This window comes from Mobula birostris, chromosome 7 (assembly GCF_030028105.1).
Source record: "Mobula birostris isolate sMobBir1 chromosome 7, sMobBir1.hap1, whole genome shotgun sequence".
In the NCBI taxonomy this organism is placed as follows: domain Eukaryota; kingdom Metazoa; phylum Chordata; class Chondrichthyes; order Myliobatiformes; family Myliobatidae; genus Mobula; species Mobula birostris.
Window position 1 is genome coordinate 173,259,571 of NC_092376.1, and position 27,769 is coordinate 173,287,339.

The 27,769-nt window shown below is 46.3% G+C and overlaps 1 protein-coding gene across 1 annotated transcript in view; it reads left to right on the top strand.

Annotated features, from left to right (window-relative positions):
• Nucleotides 1–27,769, top strand: part of LOC140200900 (macrophage colony-stimulating factor 1 receptor-like) — a 109,257-nt gene that overhangs the window by 38,859 nt on the left and 42,629 nt on the right. The window contains exons 4-5 of the mRNA XM_072264547.1: nucleotides 6,005–6,188; nucleotides 21,910–22,025. Coding sequence (XP_072120648.1) covers nucleotides 6,005–6,188; nucleotides 21,910–22,025 — 300 coding nt within the window. The remainder of the gene's footprint in view (nucleotides 1–6,004; nucleotides 6,189–21,909; nucleotides 22,026–27,769) is intronic.

A 27,769-nucleotide genomic window follows, 5' to 3' on the forward strand; every position in this document is an offset into this window, starting at 1 on the left:
CTGAAATGGGGTCGTGCTGACGGTACGCCTCTGTGAGAAGTTTGGGTCGGTACATGGATGGGAGGGTGTATGGAGGATTATGGTCCTGGTGCAGGTTGATGGGGCTAGGCAGAACAATAGTTTAGCATGGACTAGATGGGCCAAAAGGCCTGTTTTGGTGCTGTAGTGCTCTGTGTCTTGATGAAGAAGCTCCCTCTCATATTCTTAAATGTTTCACCTTTAACCCATGACTTCTAGTTCCCTTCTCACTCATCTTCAGTGGAAAAAGCCTGCTTGCATTTACCCTGTCTATACCCCTCATAATTTTGTATACCTCTCTCAAATCTCTTTTGTGCCGGGGGATGATATCATAACCTATTCAACCTTTCCTTATAACACAGGGAAAAAAAGATTAAATTCAGATCCAGGGCACCCATGGGTTCCTGCTGATGTGCCCCATAAATGACACCCTCAAGCAACTCCAGAAGACTGGCCACAAAACCTTTACTTCAGAATCAGAATCAGGTCGATTATCACTGACATATGTTGCAAAACGTGTTGCTTTGTGACGGCAATACAGAGCAAGATATAAAATATTTCTATAAGTTACAAATTAAAAAGTGCAGAAAAGGAATAAACAGGTAGTCAGCATGGACCACTCAGAAATATGAAGGCAGAGGAAACAAGGTTGTTCTTAAAATTCTTCAGGCTCCTGTACCTCCTGATGGTGGTAATGAGAAGAGAGCATCTTCTGGATGGTGAAGATCCTTCGTGATGGATCCTGGAAGCTGAGAGGCCAGCGCCCACGATGGAACCGGCTGGGTTTACGGCCTCCTGCAGCTGTTTCTGGTCCTGTGCAGCGGCCCCTCCATTCCAGACGGTGATGCAACCAGTTCGAATGCTCTCCACGGTACATCTGTAGAAATTTGCTAGAGTCTTTCTTGACTTACCCAATCTCCTCAAACTCCTAATGAACTGTAGCCACTGTGCCTCCTTTGTGACTGCGTCAGTGTGTAGGGCCCAGGAGAGATTCTCAGAGAGGCCGACGTCCAGGAACTTGAAGCTGTTCAGCCTTTCCATCACTGACCCCTCGATGCCGACATCTCTCCTTCAGGTGTTTCGTTGTTACAACCTTCACGCAGCATTCCAGCATCTTGGCAAATATATAGAGCACAGAACATCGACCAGTACCGCACAGGAACAGGCCCTTCAGCCCACAGTGTTGTACTGAACCAATTAAATTAGCAACCAAATGGCCACCTAAACTAATCTCTCATTCTTACACAATGTCCATATCCTTCCATTGTCCTCACATTTGTGAGCCCATCTAAACACCTCTTAAAAGTCTCCAGTGTATCTGCCTCTACCACCACCCCAGGCAGCCAAGTTTGTCCAACCTCTCATTATAGCACATGCCCTCAAAAGTGGGCAGCATCCTGGCGAATCTCTTCTGCACCCTCTCTAAAGCCTTGACATCCTGGAACGGGCCTAGCCAGAGTTTTATAAAGCTGCAACAAAGGAGAATGAGAGATTTGATCGAGGTCTCAAGATTGTGAGGGGTATTGATAGGGTAAATGCAAGCAGGCTTTTTCCACTGAGGTTGGGTGAGACTACAACTAGAGGCCATGGGTCAAGGGTGAAGGGTGAAACGTCTTCACTCAGAGGGTTGTGAGAGTGTGGAATGAGCTGCCAGCACAAGTTGTGGATGCAGGTTCGATTTCCGTTTTTAAGAGAAGTTTGGATAGGTACATGGTCTCGGTGCAGGTCGATGGGAGTAGGCAGTTTAAATGGTTTGGCATGGACTAGATGGGCAGAAGGGCCTGTTTTGTGCTGTATTTTTCTATGAGATAATTTCCTGACTTTTGAACGCAGTGCCTCGATTAATAAAGGCAAGCATGCCATAAGCCTTCTTCATCGTCCAATAAATAGTCCAATGTTCCCAGATTCTCCTCTCTGTCCTTTCTAAAATAGGGCTCACATATTCCTTCAGGGCCCTGTACCATCCTAAGTCTACAGAGGCCGAAATCTGCTTACTCTAAGGTGGCTGTTTTTGAGTAGGTGGGATTCATCATTCTTCTGAGGCTCAACTTCTGTAATATTGCATATTTTTACCCACGGAGTTCCTCATTCTCACGACGCACTTGGTTCCTTACTGTTTCCGGGAGCCCTTTATGTTTCATCTTCTGCGAAGACGCTCTCAAGTATTTGTGAACTGCAACCATTTCCTTATGGGGACGTGAAAAATGGAAACAGAAAAGGCTATTCAATCCCACAGAATCAGGCTTGTTAATACTGACATAATCCATCAGGCCATTCAGCCCATCGAGTCTGCTCTGCCATTCCATCATGTCTGATTTATTATTCCTACAACTCTATTCTCCTGAATAGAGAACCTCTGCTTTAAATATACCCAATGACTTGGCCTCCACAGCCATGAATTCCACAGATTCACCACCCATGCTGTACTAAATGGACATCCCTCTGTTCTGATGCTGTGTCCTCTGGTCCTAGACTCCCTCACTATAGGAAACATCCTCTCCACATCCACTCTATCTGTGCCTTCTAGTCCTAGACTCTCTCACTATAGGAAACATCCTCTCCACATCCACTCTATCTGTGCCTTCTAGTCCTAGACTCTCTCACTATAGGAAACATCCTCTCCACATCCACTCTATCTGTGCCCTCTGGTCCTAGACTCTCCCACTACAGGAAACATCCTCTCCACATCCACTCTATCTGTGTCTCCACATCCACTCTGTTGAAGCCTTTCAATATTTGATAGGTTTTAATGAGATCCCCCTCTCATTCTCCTAAATTCCAGTGAGTACAGGCACAGAGCCATCAAACACTCCTCATATGTTAACCCTTTCATATCCAGAATCATTCTCGTGGACCTCCTCTGGACCCTCTCCAATGCCAGCACATCTTTTCTTCAATATGAAGCTCAAAACCGCTCACAATAGTGGTGACTGGAGAAATCATTCTCTCTTCATTCCTGTAGAGATTCCCTCCAGGAAGCCCAGGTTCCATTTTTTCCACCAGGAAGTCCAAATTGCAACCACTCGTTGGTTCTGCCCACATTATTGACATCCTGAGAACACGGGCCGGTGGTTGGGACAGGAGGGATGGAGACGGATCTTCAGCCGGCTGTGAGTGGTACACGTGCGCTTGCTGTCTCTACCGAGCCGCTACAGTCAGCGTCTGGGGTGCAGGCAGGTAAGGCAGTGAGCGCTGAGCAGTGATCCCTCTTCACCGCTGTGGTTGGCTCCAGTGTTGTGTCACTTTTGTCTGGATCCTCCCCCTTAACCTTTGCCACCGTGGATGAGCCTATGAGGATCTAAGGCAAAACTGCACTGTTGGGATTTCAGGCATTCACAAGCCTCTTCACCATGACAAAGCGATGATTGTTGGAGAAGAATATGGAAAATGGAACAGTACAGCACCGTGCAGGTCCTTCACCCACGATGTTCAGCTCTGACTTAGAGACAGTTCAGGCTCCTAACAGCTCGCAGGAACACGACACACGAGGGGACAGCGGTGGGAAGGGCGAGCAGCTTCAAGTTCCTTGGTGTCAACATCTCTGAGGGTTTGTCCTGGGCCCAGGATGCAATCATGAGTAAGACGTGACATTGGCTATATTTTATATGTCACCAAAGACACTAGCAAATTTCTACAGATGGACCGTGGAGAGCATTCTAACTGTCTACATCACCGTCTGGTGCGGAGGGGCCACTGCACGGGATCAGAAAAGGCTGCAGAAAGTCGTAAACTCAGCCAGCCCCATCATGGACACCAACATCAGGGACATCTTCAAAAGGCGATGCTTCCTGAAGGCAACATCCATCATGGAGAATCCCACCGCCCTCTCCTCACTGCTACCATCAGGGGGAAGGTACAGAACTCAACATTCCCTCCACCATCAGACAATGACCATTTTGCTCTTCTTTTAACTGTTTATTTTTATTATAATTTATCGTACTTGTTTACGTATTGCATTGTATTGCTGCCATAAAACAACAAACATCACAGCAGATGTTTGTGATAATAAACGGGACTGTGGTTCTAATCAGGAGCAGCTCCCTGCTGTAACCCAAGCCCTGCCTGCTGCCTTCCCACATTTCCCCTGCAATATCCATGGCAGGTTTTCCATCTTTCCTGTGGGCGCAGTCAAACCTCGCCCATCCCAGTGGCCCTGCTCCGGTGTGTAGCCCATTCACTGGGGCTCTGGCGAGACCGACAGCGGGGGAGGCCCCGGTTGTAGGGCAGAACAGGCCCTCAAGCCGTGGGGTTGCCTGTGGCCGCTGCACAGGTGAGAGACGCTGGAGGTGGTGGGGCACGCTGGGTTGGGTTGGGGACTGGCCTCTCCCAAGTGAAAGACAAGCTGGACTGTTTTTGTCTCCAGTTACACGAGCACCTGGTGAGCAGACTGCCGTGAGCTTGTTCTTGTTGTCACCCACGCACCATTATGCCACAGGACATGACAGTCAGGGCCGGGATATTAGATTATGAGGATACTAGTCCTCTTTTATTGTCATTTAGTAATGCATGCATTAAGAAATGATACAATGTTCCTCCAGAATGATATCACAGAAACACAAGACAAACTAAGACTAAAAAAACTGACAAAAACCACGTAATTATAACATATAGTTACAACAGTGCAAAGCAATACCATAATTTGATAAAGAACAGACCATGGGCATGGTAAAAAAAAGTCTCAAAGTCTCTCGAAAGTCCCAACATCTCACGCAGACGGTTGAAGGGAGAAGCTCTCCTTGTCATGAGCCTCCAGCGCCTCAAACTTGCCGATGCAGCACCCCGGAAGCATCCGACCACAGCCAACTCCTGAGTCTGTCTGAAAACTTCGAGCCTCCAACCAGCCCTCCGACACAGAGCACCATCTCTGCCGAGCGCTTCGACCCCGACCCCGGCAACAGGCAATAGGGAAAGCCGAGGATTTGAGGCCTTCGTCTCCGGAGATTCTCGATCGCACAGTAGCAGCGGCAGTGAAGCGGGCATTTCAGAAGTTACTCCAGATGTTCCTCTGTGCTTCTCACAGCTGTCTCCATCAAATCAGGATATATCGTGTTTTTGCGTGACTGCCTCATATGTGCTGTGTTTATTGATGCATTTATTTAGTGATAGAGAGTGGAATCGGTCCCTCAAGTCACTCCACCCAACAACCCCCAATTAACTGGAAGCTAATCATGGGACAATGAACAATGAACTTCGCTGGTATGTCTGGAGTGTGGGAGGAAACTGGGATAGCCAGGGAAAGCTCACAGTTTCCTCCACCTTCCAAGCATGTACGGGTTAGGGTTAAGTGGGTTGTGGGCGTGTTATGTTGGCGCCGGAAGCGTGGTGACACTTACGGGCTGCCCCCAGCACAACCACAGACTGTGTTGTTGTTGACGCACATAATACATTTCACTGTATGTTTCGATGTTTTGATGTTCAGCAAGAGACCATCCATTGGTTGGGCAGTATGCAAATTAGAACGATAGGATGAGAAAGCTGTTGCCCGGGCAACAGGCTCCCTCCCCATCTCCACACAGCTGATGAATCCAAGACCGATAAAGTTTGATGTCACAGGAATTGAACTCAACCCAGGACTGACTGCCTTAGGGACTCCAGCTCTGGATTTTCCTCAGGGTTTACTCCTGAAGCCTTCCCCATGAGTGGGTATAACCGCAAGGCAGCGGAGGTTTGAGATCAGAGTTTTCCTTCTCCTAGATAAGCTGATGAGCCCCATGTGTCCAAAGTGACTGGTTTTAAGGCACCAGTAACCCACCTTTGCCCCTTCTCCTGTCGATAGAAACGGTTCTACCGGGCTTAGAAGCCAAGCCACACGTGAAGGTCAGGAGCTGGGCTTGGTTGTCAGAGTCTGTTCGAGTTGCATGCCATTGGGAGAATTTAATAGGTAGTGGGAGTTTGTCCCCATTACCACACTGGCTATGACAACCTTAAAGAATGTGACAAATAGAGCTAATCTTTATCCTTGCCTTGTCATGTCATGTCTCTGCAGAAGAGCCTTACCTCCAAGTATTCACGGAGCAGAAGACCGAGCTGTACGTAGACTTCGGGGCCAACTTGCAGCTGAGCGTGATGGTTGAGTCATACCCCGAGATGCTGGACTATCACTGGATCTACCCGAGCAACAGCAACTACACCGATCACACAACAACCATGACCACTGTAGAGGAGCACAGGTAACCCGGCGTTAATGGGAACATGGTCCCCGTCCCAACCCCACTCTGGCAACCACCCACCTTCCGCCTGGCTCTCGGCTTTGTTACGCAGTTAGGCCCGTCACCCCTACTGGGCACAGGCGGCTGACAGCAGATCACCAGAGTCCTGTGTCCTGGGCCACTCGATTGCTGGAAGGTTCTTCAGGCCTGTGGCTTCCATGGTCATGTGGCTTTCACCACACAACTTTATAACATCTTAAACCTAGAAGAGTACAGCACAGAAACAGGCCATTCAGCCCACAATGTTGTGCTGAACCAGCTAAAAAGCAAAGCAAAAACACCTAAATACTAATCCCTCCCACCTACACAATGTCCTTATCCCTCCATTTTCCTCACATACTTTATACTTTATTGTCGCCAAATTAGTACTAGAACGTACAATCATCACAGCGATATTTGAATCTGCGCTTCACACTCCCTGGATTACAAATAATAAATATTAAAAATTTTTTAAATAGTTAAAATTAGTAAATATTAAAAATTTAAATTATAAATCATAAATAGAAAAACGAGAAGTAAGGTAGTGCAAAAAAACCGAGAGGCAGGTCCGGATATTTGGAGGGTACGGCCCAGATCCGGGTCAGGATCCGTTCAGCAGTCTTATCACAGTTGGAAAGAAGCTGTTCCCAAATCTGGCCATACGAGTCTTCAAGCTCCTGAACCTTCTCCCGGAGGGAAGAGGGACGTAAAGTCTGTTGGCTGGGTGGGTCGTGTCCTTGATTATCCTGGCAGCACTGCTCCGACAGCGTGCGGTGTAAAGTGAGTTCAAGGACGGAAGATTGGTTTGTGTGATGAGCTGCGCCGTGTTCACGATCTTCTGCAGCTTCTTCCAGTCTTGATCAGGACAACTTCCATACCAGGTTGTGATGCACCCTAGAAGAATGCTTTCATGTGCCTATCAAATTGTCTCTTATGAGTCTCTAATGTATCTGCCTTTACCACCACCCAGGCAGTACATTCCAGACACCCACCAATCTCTGTAAAAAAAACTCACATCTCCTTTGAAATTACCCCCTGTCACGTTCAATGCATGCCCTCTGGTATTAGACATTTCAACCCTGGCAAACAGGTGCTCTGTCCACTCGATCTGCCTCTCATAATCCTGCAAACCTCTCTCAGATCTCCCCTCAGCCTCTGGTGCTCCAGAGAAAATAGCCCAAGTTTATCCAGTCTCTCATTATAGCACATGCCCTCTAAACCATCTTTGTAAACCTTTTCTGCACCCTCTCCAAGGCCTGACACCCTTCTGATAGTGGGTGACCAGAACTGTACACAATACGCCAGATGTGACCTAACTGGAGTTTTATAAAGTTGCAACCTCTTGACCTTCGAACTCAATGTTTTGACTAATAAAGCAAGCATTCCATAAGCTTCTTAACCACCTTATCGACCTGTGTAGCCACTTTCAAGGAGCTATGAACTAGGATCCCAAGATCTCTCTGTTCAACAACACTGTTAGGGGTCTTGTCCTTAACGGTGTACTGTCTCCTTGCTTTTGTCCTTTTGAGGAGCAACACCTCACATTTATCTGGGTTAAACTACATCTGCCTTATCAACCAGTGGAGCCACTTTCAACAACACTGTTAAGGGTCTTGTCCTTAACAGTGTACTAACTCCTTGCATTTTGCCCTACCAAGCTGTAACACCTCACATTTATCTGGGTTAAGATTTACCTGCCATTTCCCTGCCCACATCTGCAACTGATCTATGTCACGCCATATTCTTTGCCAGTCTTCTCACTACGTACAACTCCAATCTTGGTATCATCTGCAAATTTACTAACCCACCATCTACATTTTCATCCAAGTCAGTTATGTGCATATATCACGAACAGCAGAGATCCCAGCGTAGATCTCTGTGGAACTCCACTCATTAGAGACACCCAGCTGGAATAAGTCTCTTCAACAACGACCCTCTGTTTTCTATGTGTAAGCCGGTTCTGAATTCAAACAGCCAATTCGCTACAGATCCTGCGCATCTTAATCTTCTGGATTAGCCTCCCATGAGGGACTTTGTCAAATGCCTTACTGAAATCCACGTAGCCAACATCCACTGCCCTTAGAAGTTAAAGTCTGTCCCGAGCCTTTGTGGCCCATCAGGCCAGTGCTTATGCCGGTTTCTGTGGCATGAAGCGACTGAGGGTACGTCCCGGATAGTACGCCAGTCTATCGCAAGGTTAACCCCCAGCATTTTGCTGGTACCCATTTTCAGCTGGGTGGACTGGAGCAGTGTGTGGTTAAGACTCAAACCCACGACCTTCATATTGTGAGCCCAACGCCCTAACCACTTGGCCACGCGCCACATAACATCCACTGCCCTACCCTCATCAATCTCTCTCTCGTCATCTTGTCAGAAAATATCTGTTGGTAAGGCATGACCTGACGTGCATCAAGCCACGCTGACTCTCCCTAATTAGGCCATGGGTTTCCAAATGCACATACATCCTATCCCGAAGAATTTTCTCCAGCAGTCTCCCTACATCTAATGTGAGACTCACCAGGCTCTAGTTCCCAGGATTTCCTCTTGTTTCCTGCTTAAATAGAGGTACAATGTTAGCCACTCGCTAGTCCTCCAGGTCTAGGGCCCAGCAATCTCGTCTCTTGCCTCCGTCAATAAATTGGGGTAAATCCCATCAGGCCCTGAGGACGTATCCACCTTAATATTCATTAGGAGGCCCAACACTTCCTCCTCCTTGACCTCTAAACGCCCTGGAGTATTTATACACTCAGTACTGATCTCCTGGTCCTCGACATCCTTTTCCTTGGTAAATACTGAAGTAAAGTTCTCAGTTAAGTACATCATTCATATTCTCTGCATCCAAGCAAATGTTTTCCCCTTTATCCCTGAGTGGTCCCACCTTCTCTTTAGTTGTCCTTTTCCTCTTGATGTATGTATAGAATGTTTTGGGATTCACCTTTATTCTACTTGCCAAGGACTTTCCATGTCCCCTCCTTGCTTTCCTTTTTTTTTGTAATTTATTTTTTTATTGAAGTTCATCATCAAACAAATATTTCCATAAGATGTATTTCAGATATTCTACATATATATCATATAGTCATATATGCCACAAATCTCCACATACTATTTATCTGAGGTATACACTTAGAGGAAAGAAAGAACAAGCAAAAGGAGAAAACTATGTACAAGTAGGGAGTAACACACATCAAAGTTGCTGGTGAACGCAGCAGGCCAGGCAGCATCTCTAGGAAGAGGTGCAGTCGACGTTTCAGGCCGAGATCCTTCGTCAGGACTAACTGAAGGAAGAGTGAGTAAGAGATTTGAAAGTGGGAGGGGGAGATCCGAAATGATAGGAGAAGACAGGAGGGGAGGGATGGAGCCAAGAGCTGGACAAGTGAATGGCAAAAGGGGATACGAGAGGATCATGGGACAGGAGGTCTGGGAAGAAAGACGGGGGGGGGGGACCCAAAGGATGGGCAAGAGGTATATTCAGAGGGACAGAGGGAGAAAAAGGAGAGTGAGAGAAAGAACGTGTGTATATAAATAAATAACGGATGGGATACGAGGGGGAGGTGGGGCATTAGCGGAAGTTAAAGACGTCAATGTTCATGCCATCAGGTTGGAGGCTACCCAGATGGAATATAAGGTGTTGTTCCTCCAACCTGAGTGTGGCTTCATCTTTGACAAAAGTACAAAGAAAAGATTTTCAATGGTTTTACTGACCAACTTAATTGTATTTTGTAAACATACGCGAACTTAGAATTTGATGGCTGCAACACACTCAACAAAAGTTGGGACAGAGTTAAAATAAGATTGAAAAGTGCACAGAATATTCAAGTAACACCGGTTTGGAAGACTCCACATTAAGCAGGCTGATTGGTAGCAGGTGAGGTATCATGACTGGGTATAAAAGTAGCATCCATCAAAGGCTCAGTCTTTGCAAGCAAGGATGGGTCGTGGCTCACCCCTTTGTGCCAAAATTCGTGAGAGAATTGTTAGTCAGTTCAAAAGGAACATTTCTCAATGCAAGATTGCAGAGAATTTAGGTCTTTCAACATCTATAGTACATAATATTGTGAAAAGATTTGGAGAATTCAGAGACATCTCAGTGCGTAAAGGGCAAGGTCGGAAACCACTGTTGAATGTGCGTGATCTTCGAGCCCTCAGGCGGCACTGCCTAAGAAACTGTCATGCTACTGTGACAATTATAGCCAACTGGGCTCGGGAGTACTTCGGAAAACCATTGTCACTCAACACAGTCCGTCGCTGCATCCAGAAATGCAACTTGAAACTGTATTACGCAAGGAGGAAGCCATACATCAACTCTATGCAGAAACGCCGGCGAGTTCTCTGGGCCCGAGCTCATCTCAGATGGACCGAAAGACTGTGGAACTGTGTGCTGTGGTCAGATGAGTCCACATTTCAGCTAGTTTTCGGAAAAAACGGGCATCGAGTTCTCCGTGCCAAAGATGAAAACGACCATCCAGATTGTTATCAGCCAAAGGTGCAAAAGCCAGCATCTGTGATGGTATGGGGGTGCATCAGTGCCCACGGCATGGGTGAGTTGCATGTATGTGAAGGTACCATTGACTCTGAGGCGTATATTAGGATTTTAGAGAGACATATGTTGCCATCAAGGCAACATCTCTTCCCGGGATGTCCACACTTATTTCAGCAGGACAATGCCAGACCACATTCTGCATGGGCTACAACAGCGTGGCTTTGTAGACACAGAGTGCGTGTGCTTGACTGGCCTGCTGCCAGTCCAGATCTATCTCCTATTGAAAATGTATGGCGCATCATGAAGAGGAGAATCAGACAATGGAGACCACGGACTGTTGAGCAACTGAAGTCTTATATCCAGCAAGAATGGACAAAATTTCCAATTGCAAATCTACTACAATTAGTATCCTCAGTTCCAAAACGATTAAAAAGTGTTATTAAAAGGAAAGGTGATGTAACACAATGGTAAACATGCCTCTGTCCCAACTTTTGTTGAGTGTGTTGCAGCCATCAAATTCTAAATTTGTGTATGTTTACAAAATACAATTAAGTTGGTCAGTAAAACTATTGAAAATCTTTTCTTTGTACTTTTGTCAGTTAAATAAATGTTCACGTGAATTAATATATCACAGATTTTTGTTTTTATTGCATTTTGGAAAATATCCCAACTTTTCTGGAAATGGGGTTTGTATATAGGCTGATAATTGCATTCTGATAATTTTGCCAAATCTTTTGGCATAATGATGCCCAAACATTTGACAGACTCTGTTTGCCATGCCCAGGAATATCTACTTTCAACTTCTCTTGGTGGGCTATAATTATATGAAAGTAATTAAGTTTTATCTATGTTGATCTTGTATCCTGATAATTGACCATATTGTTCAAAGGATTGTAAAGAGTATGTTGGCTGCCCTCAATAGATTAAAGTGTCATCCGCGTAACAGGCCAATTTATGCTCTGTCCCTTTAATAGTAATTCCCCTGATATCTTCATTTTGTCTGATGTTTTGAGCTAATGGTTCCAGATATAATGCGAAGAGTAGCATGCACAACCCTGTCTCGTGCCTCTTTCTATGGTAAAAATATTTGATAAATATCCATTGATTTTAATCCTAGCGGTAGGGTTGTCATATAGTGCCTGTATAGTTTTAATAATTGTGTCATGGAAACCAAATCTATGTCAAACTCTGTAAAGAAAGTTCCAATTAACCGAATCAAATGCCTTTTCAGCGTCCAGGCTTATCACTATTGCTTCAATTTTATTTTTTTGTATATGATCCATAACGTGAAGTGTCCTTCGTATATTGTCTTGTGTTTGGCATTGTTGTATAAATCCTGTCTGATCCTCCTGGCTTTCCTAACTTCCTTCTTTAGTTCTTTTCTGTCTTCTGTATACTCCTCACGTGCTCTGTTTGATCCTGACTTCTGAAGTTTTTCCTTTTTCATCAACTTTTTGGACATCCAAGATTCTCTTATCTTTCCATCCCCATTCTACCTTCCCACAGGAACATGCCTTTGCTGTACTCTGCAATTGGTCTTAAAACACCCTCCCAATTAACTCTCCTTAGCTCCTGCCAATGCCCTCACAATTTAGACCAAAAGACCATAAGACGAAGGAGCAGAATTAGGCCATTCAGCCCATCACGTTGGCTCCGCCGTTCCATCATGGCTGATCCCGGATCCCACTCAAGCCCATACACCTGCCTTCTCACCATATCCTTTGATGCCCTGACCAGTCAGGAAACAATCAACTTCCACCTTAAGCATACCCACAGACTTGGCCTTCACCACAGTCTGTGGCAGAGCATTCCACAGATTCACCACTCTCGGGCTAAAGAAATTGCTCCGTTCCTCTGTTCTAAAAGGTTTGTCCTCAATTACGAGGCTGTGCCCTCTAGTTCTGGATACCCCCACCATAGGAAACATCCTCTCCATATCCACCTTATCTACTCCTTTCAACATTCGGTAGGTTTCAATGAGACCCTAACCCTCACCTAAACACTCCTCATTTGTTAACCCCTTCATTCCCAGAATCATCCTCATGAACCTCCTCTGGACTCTCTCCAATGACAACACATCCTTTCTGAGATATGGGGCCCAAAACTGTTGACAATACTCCAAGTGTGGCCTGACTAGTGTCTTATAAAGGGTCGGCATTATCTCCTTGCTTTTATATTCTATTCCCTTAGAATAAATTCTATCATTGCATTTGCCTTCTTTATCATAGACTCGCCTTGTAAATTACCATCTGGGAGTCTTGCACAAGGATTCCTAAGTCCCTTTGTCCCACTGATGTTTTGCCCTACTCCAATTTAAAGTTCTCCCACGAGGACCATACCTATCCTTATCTATAGCCATCCTGAAAGTTGAGGAGTTGTGGTCACTGTTCACCCACTGAAAGGTCAGTCACCTGGCCGAGCTCATTACCCAACACCAGGTCCAGTACGGCCATCATACCTGTTATTTTGATTTTCAATACCTTCCCTGACATCTACCTTCTGGTCCAATCCTCCCCTTACTGATCTGATGCTCCTGTTCCCAGACCCTGCAAAACTAGTTTAAACTCTCCCGGGATGTCTCACTCCAAACCAAGATATTGGTTCCCATCCAATTCACGTGCAATCTGTCCCTCTTGTACAGGTCACCCCTTCGCCAGAAAAGGTTCCAATGATCCACGAACTTGAAACTCTGGTCCCTGCACCATCTCCTCAGCCACTCATTCATCCACGCTATCACCCATCCCTACCTGCACGAGCCCGTGGCAGTGGGAGTAAGTCTGCAGATTACTACCTTGGAGGTTGTTCTCTTCAGACTCTTCCTCAGCTCTATAGACTCACCTCGTAGAACCTCTTCCCCTTTTCTGCCAATGTCATTGGTGCCAATATGCACCACGACCTCTGGCTGACCCCCTCCCCCCTCGAGAAAATCCTGCAGTCACTTCAATACATCATGGACCCTAGCACAAGAGAGGCAACACACCATCCCAGAGTCTCCTTTCTGTCCCCCAGTTACTAAGACCCCTGTAACTCAGATAGGATCTCAGGTGGTGACGACAGGGCATACAGGAACGAGATATACCAACTAGTGGAGTGGTGTCTCAGCAGCAACCTGGCACTCAACATCAGTAAAACGTAAGAGCTGATTGTGGACCAGGGAGAGTAAGATGAGGGAACAAGAACTAGTCCTGATAGAGGGATCAGAAGTGGAGAGATGAGCAATTTCAAGTTCCTGAGTGTCAAGATCTAAGGCTCTAACCTGGACTAAAGTATTGATGCAGCTATAATGAAGGCAAGACAGCAGCTATATTTAGTTAGGAGTTTGAAGAGATTTGGCTTGTCACCTAAAACACTAAAAAACTTCTGTAGATATATCATGGAGAGCATTCTGACACAGGATCAAAAGAAGCTGCAGAAAGTTGTAAAATTAGTCAGCTCCATCATGGGTACTCGTCCCCATAGTATCCGAGACATCTTCAAGGAGCAATGTCTCAGAAGGGTGACTTTCATTGTGAAGGACCACCACCGCCCCCCCACCCATCACTCAGGACATGCCCTCTTCTCAGGAAAGAGGTACAGAACCCCAAAGGTGCACACTCAGTGATTCAGGAACAGCTTCTTCCCCTCTGCCATCCGATTCCTGAATGGACAATGAACCCATACCACACTTTTTTTAATGTATATTATTTGCGTTGTTGCACTATTTTTAATTTAACTATTTTTATGTATAGACTTACTATAATTGATTTACTGATTTATTTGTTTTCTTTCTCTATTATTACATAGAAACATAGAAAACCTACAGCACAATACAGGCCCTTCAGCCCACAAAGTTGTGCCGAACATGTCCCTGCCTTAGAAGTTACTAGGCTTACCTATTGCCCTCTATTTTCCTAAGCTCCATGTACCTACCCACAAGTCTCTTAAAAGACCCTATCGTATCCGCCTCCACCACCGTTGCCAGCAGCCCATTCCACGCACTCACCACTCTCTGTGTAAAAAACTTACCCCTGACATCTCCTCTGTACCTACTCTCAAGCACCTTAAACCTGTGCCCTCTTGTGGCAGACATTTCAGCCCTGGGAAAAAGCCTCTGACTATCCACACAATCAATGCCTCTCATCATCTTACACACCTCCATCAGGTCACCTCTCCAACCTCCGTTGCTCCAAAGAGAAAAGGTCGAGTTCACTCAACCTGTTTTCATAAGGCATGCTCCCCAATCCAGGCAACATCCTTGTAAATTTCCTCTGCACCCTTTCTATGGTTTCCACATCCTTCCTATAGTGAGGCGACCAGAACTGAGCACAGTACTCCAAGTGGGGTCTGACCTATATAGCTGCAACATTACCTCTCAGCTTCTAAATTCAATTCCACGATTGATGAAGGCCAATACACCGTATTCCTTCTTAACCACAGAGTCAACCTGCATAGCTCCTTTGGGCGTCCTATGGACTTGGACCCTAAGATCCCTCTGATCCTCCACACGCCAAGAATCTTACCATTAATACTATATTCTGTCATCATATTTGACCTACCAAAATGAGCCACTTCACACTTATCTGGGTTGAACTCCATCTGCCACTTCTCAGCCCAGTTTTGCATCCTATCAAGGTCCCGCTGTAACCTCTGACAGCTCTCCACACTGTCCACAGCACCTCCAACCTTTGTGTCATCAGCAAACTTACTAACCCATCCCTCCACTTCCTCATCCAGGTCATTTATAAAAATCACAACGAGAAGAGGTCCCAGAACAGATCCCTGAGCCACACCACTGGTCACCGACCTCCATGCAGAATATGACCCGTCTACAACCACTTTTTGCCTTCTGTGGGCAAGCCAATTTTGGATCCATAAAGCAATGTCTCCTTGGATCCCATGCCTCCCTACTTTCTCAATAAGCCTTGCAAGGGGTACCTTATCAAATGCCTTGCTGAAATCCATTTACACTACATCTACTGCTCTTTCTTCATCAATGTGTTTAGTCACATCCTCAAAAAACTCAATCAGGCTCGTAAGGCGCGACCTGCCCTTGACAAAGCCATGCTGAATATTCCTAATCATATTAAACCTCTCCAAATGTTCATAAATCCTGCTTCTCACAATCTTTTACATCAACTTACCAACCACTGAAGTAAGACTCACTGGTCTATAATTTTGTGGGCTGTCTCTACTCCCTTTCTTGAATAAGGAAACAACATTCGCAACCCTCCAATCCTCTGGAACCTCTCCCGTCCCCATTGATGATGCAAATATCGTTGCCAGAGGTGCAACAATCTCCTCCCTCACCTCCCACAGTAGCCTGGGGTACATCTCATCTGGTCCTGGTGACTTATCCAACTTGATGCTTTCCAAAAACTCCAGCACAACCTCTTTCTTAATATCTACATGCTCAAGCTTTTCAGTCTGCTGCAAGTCATCACTACAATCACCAAGATCCTTTTCCATAGTGAATACTGAAGTAAAGTATTCATTAAGTACCTCTGCTATTTCCTCCAGTTCCATACATACTTTCCCACTGTCACACTTGATAGGTCCTATTCTTTCACGTCTATCCTCTTGCATTTCACATACTTGTAGAATGCCTTGGGGTTTTCCTTAATCCTGCCCGCCAAGACCTTCTCATGGCCCCTTCTGGCTCTCCAAATTTCCTTCTTAAGCTCCTTCCTGTTAGCCTTATAATCTTCTAGATCTCTAACATTACCTAGCTCTCTGAACCTTTTGTAAGCTTTTCTTTTCTTCTTGACTAGATTTATTACAGCCTTTGTACACCACGGTTCCTGTACCCTACTATAACTTCCCTGTCTCATTGGAACGTACCTATGCAGAACTCCACACAAATATCCCCTGAATATTTGCCACATTTCTTCCATACCTTTCCCTGATGACATCTGTTCCCAATTTAAGCTTCCAGTGTCCTGCCTGATAGCCTCATAATTCCCCTTACTCCAGTTAAATGCTTTTCTAACTTGTCTGTTCTTATCTCTCTCCAAGGCTATTGTAAAGGAGATAAAATTATGATCACTATCTCCAAAATGCTTTCTTACTGAGAGATCTGACACCTGACCAGGTTCATTTCCCAAATCAAGTGCAGCCTCTCCTCTTGTAGGCTTATCTACATATTGTGTCAAGAAACCTTCCTGAACACACCTAACAAACCCAACCCCATCTAAACCCCTCGCTCTAGGGAGATAGCAATTGATATTTGGGAAATTAAAATCTCCCATCACGACAAATCTGTTATTATTACACCTTTCCAGGATCTGTTTCCCTATCTGCTCCTCGATATCCCTGTTACTATTGGGCAGCCTATAAAAAACACCCAGTAGAGTTATTGACCCCTTCCCGTTCCTAATCTCCATCTTCCAACCCCTCCATGACGTCCACCTTTTCTGCAGCTGTGACACTATCTCTGATCAACAGTGCCACACCCCCACCTCTTTTGCCTCCTTCTCTGTCCTTTCTGAAACATCTAAAGCCTGGCTCTCTAAGTAACCATTCCTGTCCCTGAGCCATCCAAGTCTCTATAGTGGCCACCACATCATAGCTCCAAGTACTGATCCACGCTCTAAGCTCATCCACTTTATTCATAATATTCCTTGCATTAAAATAGACACATCTCAAACCGTCGGTCTGAGCACGTCCCTTCTCTATCACCTGCCTATCCTCCCTCACTGTTTCCAAGTTTTCTCTATTTGTGAGCCAACCGCCTCTTCCCCAGTCTCTTCAGTTCGGTTCCCACCCCCAAACAATTCTCGTTTAAACTCTCCCCAGTAGCCTTAGCAAACCTCCCCACCAGGATATTGGTTCCCCTGGGATTCAAGTGCAACCCATCCTTTTTGTACAGGTCACACCTGCCTCAAAAGAGGTCCCAATGATCCAGAAACTGTATCCCTGCCTCCTGCTCCAATCCCTCAGCCACGCATTCATCCTCCACCTCATTCTGTTCCTATACTCACTGTCGCGTGGCACAGGCAGTAATCCTGAGATTACTACCTTTGCGGACCTGCTTCTCAACTTCCTTCCTAACTTCTTGTAGTCTTTTTTCAGGACCTCCTCCCTTTTCCTACCTATGTCATTGGTACCAATATGTACCACGACCTCTGGCTGTTCTCCCTCCCACTGCAGGATATCTTGGACACGATCTGAAACATCCAGGACCCACCTTGGAGGCAAACTGCCATCCAAACTTCTTTCCTGCGTCCACAGAATCGCCTGTCTGACCCCCTAACTATAGAGTCCCCTATCACTACTGCCTTCCTCTTCTTTTCCCCACCCTTCTGAGCCACAGGGCCAGACTCTGTGCCAGAGGCACGGCCACTGTCGCTTCCCCCAGGTAGGCTGTTCCCCCCCCCCCAACAGTACTCAAACAGGAATACTTATTGTCAAGGGGTACAGCCACAGGGGTACTCTCTAGTACCTGACTCTTCCCCTTCCCGCTCCCGACTGTGACCCACTTTTCTGCCTCCCGTGGCCCTGGTGTGACCACCTGCCTGTAACTCCTCTCTATCACCTCCTCACTCTCCCTGACCAAACAAAGGTCATCGAGCTGCATTTCCAGTTCCCTAACGCGGTCCCTTAGGAGCTGCAGCTTGACACACTGGGTGCAGATATGGCCGTCCGGGAGGCTGGGAGATTCCAGGACCTCCCACATCTGACACCAAGCACAGAAAACCGGCCTCACATACATACTTCCTTTCCGCAATTAACACAGGCAAACCTACCTCGCCTCGTTACTGCCCATTGAGCCAAAGCCCTATCACTCCGCTTCCTCTCACTCTGCTGCCCACTGGATATGGCGGTCTTCTTTGAAAACTTTTCCCGCTCTACTGGCTAACGTCACGCGCCTGCGCAGTCTTGCCTCTCTTTATCCCGAGTAGTAAAATGTCTTCTCTCCAAAATTCCTTAGCCGTTCCTCTCATAGCCTTCTTGCTTCAAATATTGTTATGTATTGCTTTGTACTGCTGCTGCTGAGTTAACAAATTTCACATGCCGGTGATAACAAACCTGATTCTGATCTGTAGCACTGCCTGACCTTACCCTTCCCGGTCGAGTCTCAGAGCCCCCCACGGTGACACCAGCCTGACTGTTGCTGCTGTGGTCTGATGAGTCACCTCCCGACCCCCCTGGCAGTTTCCAAAGGGGTATACTTGTTGCTGAGGGGAATTGCACTGACTTCTTAATCCTCTTACCTCTCCTGGTGCTCTCCCATCTACTGTCTGAAGCCTGTACTCTGGTTGTGACCACCTCTTCAAAAATCTTGTTTATAATATCTTAAGAGATTGTGGAGGCATCTTTCAAGTATCAGTAGTTTCTGAAATGGTTCCGGGGGACTGAAAAATTGCAAGTGTCACTCCACTCTTTTTAAGAAGGGAGGGAGGCAAAAGAAAGGAAATTACAGACCAGTTAGTCTGACTTTGGTGGTTGGGAAAATGTTGGAGTTAATTGTTAAGGATGTGTTCTCAGGCACATGATAAAATAGGCCAAAGTCAATATGGTTTTCTAAAGCAGGAATCTTGCCTGACAAATCTGTTGGAATTTTTTTGAGGAAATGATGGGCAGGAGAGGTAAAGAAGAATCGGTGGATGTTGTTTACTTGAAGTTTCAGAAGGCCTTTGACAAGGTACCTCACATGAGGCTGCTTAACAAGATAAGAGTCCGTGATATTACAGGAAAGGCACTAGCCTGCATAGGAGATTAGCTGACTGGTAGGAGGCAAAGTATAGGAATAAAAGGATCTTTTTCTGGTTGGCTGCCGATGACTAGTGGTGTTCCGCAGGGGTCAGCGTTGGGACTGCATCTTTTTATGATTTGAATGACGGAATTGATGGCTTTGTGGTTAGGTTTGCAGATGATACGAAGATAGGTGGGGGACAGGTGGTGTTGAGGAAGCAGAGAGTCTGCAGAAGAATTTAGGCACATTAGGAGAATACAGTGCAGTGTGGACTATGGGAGTTGGAAGAGGTTTACAAGATGCTGTCTGGATTAGAGGGCATGTGCCAAAAGGAGAGGGTGGACTAACTAGGCTTGTCTTATCTGGAGTAGCAGAGATCTGAGGGGAGATCTGATAGAGGTTTATAATATCTTCAGGGACACGATAGGATAATTGACTAGTCTTCTTTTTTCCAGGGTTGAAATGTGTAATACCAGAGGGCATGCTTTTTGGTGGGGGGGGTTGGGGGCAAGTTCAAAGGAGATGTAGAGGGCAAGTGTTTATAACCTGGAGAGTGGTGGTAGGGGCAGATATGTACAATGGATGTACACATGAATATGCAGTCAATGGAGGGATGTGGACCTTACAAGGATGAGCTTAATTACCCATAACTCATCACCACCATTATGAGCTGTGTCCCATGGCCATAATTCTTCTTGGCAAATTTTTCTACAGAACTGGTTTGCCATTGCCTTCCTCTGGGCAGTGTCTTTACAAGACGGGTGATCCCAGTCATTACCAATACTCTTCAGAGACTGTCTGCCTGGCATCAGTGGTCACATAACCAGGATTTGTGATCTGCACCGGCTGCTCATACGACCATCCACCACCTACTCCCATGGATTCACGTGACCCTGATGGGGGGGCTAAGCAGGTGCTACACCTTGCCCAAAGGTGACCTGCAGGCTAGCGGAGGGAAGGAGCGCCTTACACCTCCTTTGGCAGAGATGTATCCCAAACCCATAATTAGCCTAATTATTTCAGCACAAAACAAAGAACTGAAGGGCCTGTTCCTGTGCTGTAATGTTTGTGATAGGGAGAGGTGGGCCACATTGAACCTTTATACCCTGGAGAGCAGGCAGGAAGGGAGCCCTCACAGAAGCTGTGGATCAGTGGACAGGGATGGCCTTTTCCCCAGGACTGAGAAGTCCAACACTACAGGACACAGATACAGGAGCAGAGAGATTGGAAAGCAGCCTGAGAGGTAACTTCTTCACACAGGGGCTAGTGAGTACAGTATCTGGAATGAGCGCCGCAGGAAGTGGAAGAGGCAGGTACAATGGCAACATTTTCACATTCAACTTTATTGACATCTGATTGTGCACATATACATCAAAACGAAACAACATTTCTCTGGACCACAGTGCACCTACAAAACATATATCACACACAGAACATAAAGCAAAGTATTACCATAAATAAGTTAATTCGAAATGCACATGTAGCAGAGCACAGGTAAGCAGTAAAAAGCCCACTGTCTGAGTGATGAGACGAGAACTCGTTGGTGGTAGGCTGTTCATTAATCTGACACCCAGTCAGTCAGTCCGAGTCCTATTTGAGGGGCATTTTGGATAGGTACATGGCAGGAAGGGGCTAGGAGGATTATGGGCCAAATGTGAGCAATTGGAATCAACAGGGAGGACACGGGCCATCATGAACTACTTGGTCTGTGCGGCCCGGTTCTGTGCTGTACCACTCGGTGGGATGTGAAGCCATGGGCAACAGGCCTCCTTGTCGACTGAGAGGAGGGGAGAAGTGAGGGACCAGGGAGCTGGGGACGAGGGTGGAACACACGGACTGAGGGGAGGGGAGAGGTGAGGGACCAGGGAGCTGAGGACAAGGGTGGAACACACAGACTGAGGGGAGGGAAGAGGTGAGGGACCAGGGAGCTGGGGACGAGGGTGGAACACACAGACTGAGGGGAGGGGAGAGGTGAGGGACCAGGGAGCTGAGGACAAGGGTGGAACACACGGACTGAGGGGAGGGTAGAGGTGAGGGACCAGGGAGCTGGGGACGAGGGTGGAACACACAGACTGAGGGGAGGGTAGAGGTGAGGGACCAGGGAGCTGGGGACGAGGGTGGAACACACAGAGAGGAGGGGAGAGGTGAGGGACCAGGGAGCTGGGGACGAGGGTAGAACACACGGACTGAGGGGAGGGTAGAGGTGAGGGACCAGGGAGCTGGGGACGAGGGTGGAACACACAGACTGAGGGGAGGGTAGAGGTGAGGGACCAGGGAGCTGGGGACGAGGGTGGAACACACAGAGAGGAGGGGAGAGGTGAGGGACCAGGGAGCTGGGGACGAGGGTGGAACACACGGACTGAGGGGAGGGGAGAGGTGAGGGACCAGGGAGCTGGGAACGAGGGTGGAACACATAGACTGAGGGGAGGAATGGATCCTCCACACTGACTGCTGGTAAACAGCATCAGAGCAGAAGAACCTGGTTGGTTAGCATTGACGGGTTGGGCCGACTGGCTTGTCCCAGTGTGACTCCAGAACGTGACTTTTGACAGGTACAGGAGCACTTTGTCACTGGTACGTGTGAAAGAAACTGAGAGCGGCTTCTACAAGTTCTTGGCATCCAATCAAGAAATGAACTCATCTCTGACCTTCCATGTATTAATCAGCAGTGAGTAAAACCTAAAGATGAAATCTTCCCCAATATCCCCAGAAGCCTCTTGTCTCACTCTGTTCTCCTCATCCCCCTCCGGCCTCCTCAACCCCCTCTGTTCTCCTCATCCCCCTCCGGCCTCCTCATCCCCCTCTGTTCTCCTCATCTCCCTCCGGCCTCCTCATTCCCCTCCGTTCTCCTCATCCACCTCCGGCCTCCTCATCCCCCCTCCACACCAGCATCCTCATACCCCTCCTTTCTACTCATCCCCCTCCTTTCTCCTCATCTCTCTCCGTTCTCATCCCCCTCTGGCCTCCTCATCCCCCTCCGGCCTCCTCATCCCCCTCCGTTCTCCTCATCCCCCTCCACACCGGTCTCCTCTAAATGGATATCCCTCTATTCTGAGGTTGTTCCCTCTGGTCCTAGAATCCCCCACTACAGGAAACATCCTCTCCACATCCACTTGTAATGCCCTGGTTTAAGACCGTGCTTTATTTCATTAATATAGTTACGTTTTGGGCATTTTATTTTCTGCAGATTTTCGCAAACTGCAAACGTATATAAAAGGAAGTTACTTAGCTAGCTCCTCTCTGCTCCTTTGGCACATTGGGTAGCAACCTTGCTGTTTCTTTGGTGCTTGTCTGTTTTTCACAAGGCCAAGTTGCTAGCTCGATGCTCAGTCTAGAACGGATGGAAAGCATGCAAGAAACCGGCCAGACTTGAAGCCAGGACCGTTCACCTCAAAGTCCAGTGCAGATGGCACTGCACCACTGGTCGGCTATACGTATAGAAGAAAGTTCCCTTATACAATTGAGTGTTTCATTTTTGCTGCTTAAAATAAAGATCACTTGATCAATAAATTAGGCTTGTTTGAATTAACCAATAGGATTTGTCTGGGTAATATTCTGGAGAGAACGGTAAGCCATTTTCTACAGGGAGCACAGGATGGAGACAGATAACAAACTTGAATGAAGCACATGGTGAAATGCTCAGAAGTAAATTTGGAAGGACAGACACTGATGTCAGAAAATCCTCATATCAACTTTGGTCTCACAGAGAATATGCAGATAACTTTTTAGTTAGCTAGTTATCATACAACCTTGGAGAAAGTTCGACTCCTTGTCCTTATATGTTGTGTGGGTATTTATGTTTCGCTTGGACTGACTTTTCAGCACAGAACTGTTTCTGTACCATGAGTAAATGGAGTGAAGCAAACCAGATGGGTAATCCAGCTCGAGCTCCGACAATTACGTGCACGTTATATATGATGGGTCCTTTTCTTTACTTTGATTGTTGTAGTTTAAAATACAAATTTCAATTGAAGTTTATACTGCTGTAGATTAAATTATTGCTTCTTGGTGAACAGCAGATTTGCTTGGGTGTATCAGTCTTCATACAAGTGATAGCCTTTTTTTTCCCCTTAAAGGAACATTAAAAATTTTATGTTTTTGTGTTTATCCAAACCATGTTTACCCAAGACGTGTTTATTTTTTGGAAATGTTCTTCTCATCGTTATTCCCCATGTGTTGTAGAGATATGTTGCTGTTGGGTTGAATTCCCAGAAGTTGCTAACTACGGTGAGAGCGTTACACACACTATCCAGACCTTTCTATATTTGCTGGTTTTCCTCATCCTTCCAAACTCCAGCAAGTGCAGTCCCAGACCCATCAAACACGCCTAATACATTAACCCTTTCATTCCTGGAATCATTCTAATGAACCTCCCATGGGCCCGAAAACTGCTCACAATACTCCAAATCTGGTTTGAACAATGGTTTAAAAGTTATTTTATATATATTCTTAATTTGTTTAATTATCACTGACACGTGTCATGGAATTTTAAACAGAAAAGAGATTCTGCAGTTGCTGGAAAACTTGTGCAACACCCACAAAATGGACGTTCTCTCTATTCTGAGACTGTTTACTCTGTTCCTATATTCCCCCATTACTGAAACATCATCTCCTCATCTCTATTCTAAGTGGATGTCTCTCTATTCTGACGCTGTGCCTTTGGTCCTAAACTCCCCCACCACAGGACAGCATCCTCCCCAGTCCACTCTAAATGAATGTCTCTCTAGTTTGAGGCTGTGTCCTCTGGTCCTAGACTCTCCTATCAATAGAAAATATCCTCTCCACATCCACTCTTCTGAGGCCTTTCACCATTCAGTAGGTTTAATTAGGTCACCCCTCATTCTACTGAATGAGGACCCAGAGCGATAGAGCAGTGAAAGAAGTGCATGGACTAAAGCCGGATCTAACATATAGAGAGGCTTTGAGGAAAGAGAAGCAGAATAAACGGTGTAAAGACAGTAAGGTAAAAGGGCTGAAATGTGTGTACCTCAATGCAAGAAGCATCAGGAACAAAGGTGATGAACTGAGAGCTTGGATACATACATGGAATAATGATATAGTGGTCATTACAGAGACTTGGCTGGCACCAGGGCAGGAATGGATTCTCAATATTCCTGGATTTCAGTGCTTTAAAAGGGATAGAGAGGGTGGAAAAAGGGGAGGAGGGGTGGCATTACTGGTCAGGGATACTATTACAGCTACAGAAAGGGTGGGTAATGTAGCAGGATCCTCTTTTGAGTCAATATGGGTGGAAGTCAGGAACAGGAAGGGAGCAGTTACTCTACTGGGGGTATTCTATAGGCCCCCTGGTAGCAGCAGAGATACAGAGGAGCAGATTGGGAGGCAGATTTTGGAAAGGTGCAAAAATAACAGGGTTGTTATCATGGGTGACTTTAACTTCCCTAATATTGATTGGCACCTGATTAGTTCCAAGGGTTTAGATGGGGCAGAATTTTTTAAGTGTGTCCAGGATGGATTCCTGTCACAGTATGTGGACAGGCCGACCAGGGGGAATGCCATACTAGATCTAGTACTAGGTAATGAACCGGGTCAGGTCACAGATCTCTCAGTGGGTGAGCATCTGGGGGTCAGTGACCACCACTCCCTGGCCTTTATAATTATCATGGAAAAGGATAGAATCAACGAGGACAGGAAAATTTTTAATTGGGGAAAGGCAAGTTATGAGGCTATAAGGCTAGAACTTGCAGGTGTGAATTGGGATGATGTTTTTTGCAGGGAAATGTACCATGGACATGTGGTCGATGTTTAGAGATCTCTTGCGGGATGTAAGGGATAAATTTGTCCCGGTGAGGAAGATAAAGAATGGTAGGGTGAAGGAACCATGGGTGACAAGTGAGGTGGAAAATCTAGTCAGGAGGAAGAAGGCAGCATACATGAGGTTTAGGAAGCAAGGATCAGGTGGGTCTATTGAGGAATATAGGGAAGCAAGAAAGGAGCTTAAGAAGGGGCTGAGAAGAGCAAGAAGGGGGCATGAGAAGGCCTTGGCAAGTAGGGTAAAGGAAAACCCCAAGGCATTCTTCAATTATTGAAGAAAAAAAGGATGACAGGAGTGAAGATAGGACCGATTAGAGATAAAGGTGGGAAGATGTGCCTGGAGGCTGTGGAAGTGAGCGAGGTCCTCAATGAATACTTCTCTTCGGTATTCACCAATGAGAGGGAACTTGATGACGGTGAGGACAATATGAGTGAGGTTGATGTTCTGGAGCATGTTGATATTAAGGGAGAGGAGGTGTTGGAGTTGTTAAAATACATTAGGACAGATAAGTCCCTGGGGCCTGACGGAATATTCACCAGGCTGCTCCACGAGGTGAGAGAAGAGATTGCTGAGCCTCTGGCTAGGATCTTTATGTCCTCGTTGTCCACGGGAATGGTACCGGAGGATTGGAGGGAGGTGAATGTTGTTCCCTTGTTCAAAAAAGGTAGTAGGGATAGTCCGGGTAATTATAGACCAGTGAGCCTTATGTCTGTGGTGGGAAAGCTGTTGGAAAAAATTCTTAGAGATAGGATCTATAGGCATTTAGAGAATCATGGTCTGATCAGGGACAGTCAGCATGGCTTTGTGAAGGGCAGATCGTGTCTAACAAGCCTGATAGAATTCTTTGAGGAGGTGACCAGGCATATAGATGAGGGTAGTGCAGTGGATGTGATCTATATGGATTTTAGTAAGGCATTTGACAAGGTTCCACACGGTAGGCTTATTCAGAAAGTTAGAAGGCATGGGATCCAGGGAAGTTTGGCCAGGTGGATTCAGAATTGGCTTGCCTGCAGAAGGCAGAGGGAGGTGGTGGAGGGAGTACATTCAGATTGGAGGATTGTGACTAGTGGTGTCCCACAAGGATCTGTTCTGGGACCTCTACTTTTCGTGATTTTCATTAACGACCTGGATGTGGGGGTAGAAGGGTGGGTTGGCAAGTTTGCAGACGACACAAAGGTTGGTGGTGTTGTAGATAGTGTAGAGGTTTGTCAAAGATTGCAGAGAGACATTGATAGGATGCAGAAGTGGGTTGAGAAGTGGCAGATGGAGTTCAACCCGGAGAAGTGTGAGGTGGTACATTTTGGAAGGACAAACTCCAAGGCAGAGTACAAAGTAAATGGCAGGATACTTGGTAGTGTGGAGGAGCAGAGGGATCTCGGGGTACATGTCCACAGATCCCTGAAAGTTGCCTCACAGGTAGATAGGGTAGATAAGAAAGCTTATGGGGTGTTGGCTTTCATTAGTCGAGGGATAGAGTTTAAGAGTCACGATGTAATGATGCAGCTCTATAAAACTCTCGTTAGGCCACACTTGGAGTACTGTGTCCAGTTCTGGTCACCTCACTATAGGAAGGATGTGGAAGCATTGGAAAAGGTACAGAGGAGACTTACCAGGATTCTGCCTGGTTTAGAAAGTATGCATTATGATCAGAGATTAAGGGAGCTAGGGCTTTACTCTCTGGAGAGAAGGAGGATGAGAGGAGACATGATAGAGGTGTAGAAGATAGCAAGAGGAATAGATAGAGTGGATAGCCAGCACCTCTTCCCCAGGGCACCACTGTTCAATACAAGAGGACATGGCTTTAAGGTAAGGGGTGGGAAGTTCAAGGGGGATATTAGAGGAAGGTTTTTTACTCAGAGAGTGGTTGGTGCGTGGAATGCACTGCCTGAGTCAGTGGTGGAGGCAGATACACTAGTGAAGTCTAAGAGACTACTAGACAGGTATATGGAGGAATTTAAGGTGGGGGGGTTATATGGGAGGCAGGGTTTGAGGGTCAGCACAACATTGTGGGCCGAAGGGCCTGTACTGTGCTGTACTATTCTATGTTCTATGTTCTATACTCATGAGTATAGGCCCAAAGCCATCAAATGCTTTTCATATGACAAGCCTTTGAAACCTGGAATCATTTTCATGAACCTCCTTTGAACCATCCCCAGTGTCAGCACATCCTTTCTAAGATGAGGGACCCAAAACCGCTCACGATACACGAAGTGAGCCCTCACGAGTGTTTTATAAAGTGTGAACACTACATTCTTGCTTTTATATTCTAGTCCTCTTGAAATGAATGTTAACACTGCATTTACCTTCCTCACCATCGGCTCAGGAATCCTGCACAAGGACTCAGATTTTTGAGTTTTCCTTCCGGTTAGAAAATAGTCTATCCTTTATTTCTTCTACTAAAATACATGAGCATACACTTCCAGCACCAACCTGCTTTCCCCAGTCTATCTGCATATCGAAACCCCACATGACTGTTGAAACATTGGCCTTTTGGCATTCATTTTCTATCTCCTGCTGTAATTTGTAGACCACATCCTTACTACTGTTTGGGGGTCTGTATACAACTGCCATCAGGGTCTTTTTACTCTTGCAATTCCTTAGCTCTGTCCACAATGATTCAACACCTTCGAACCCTA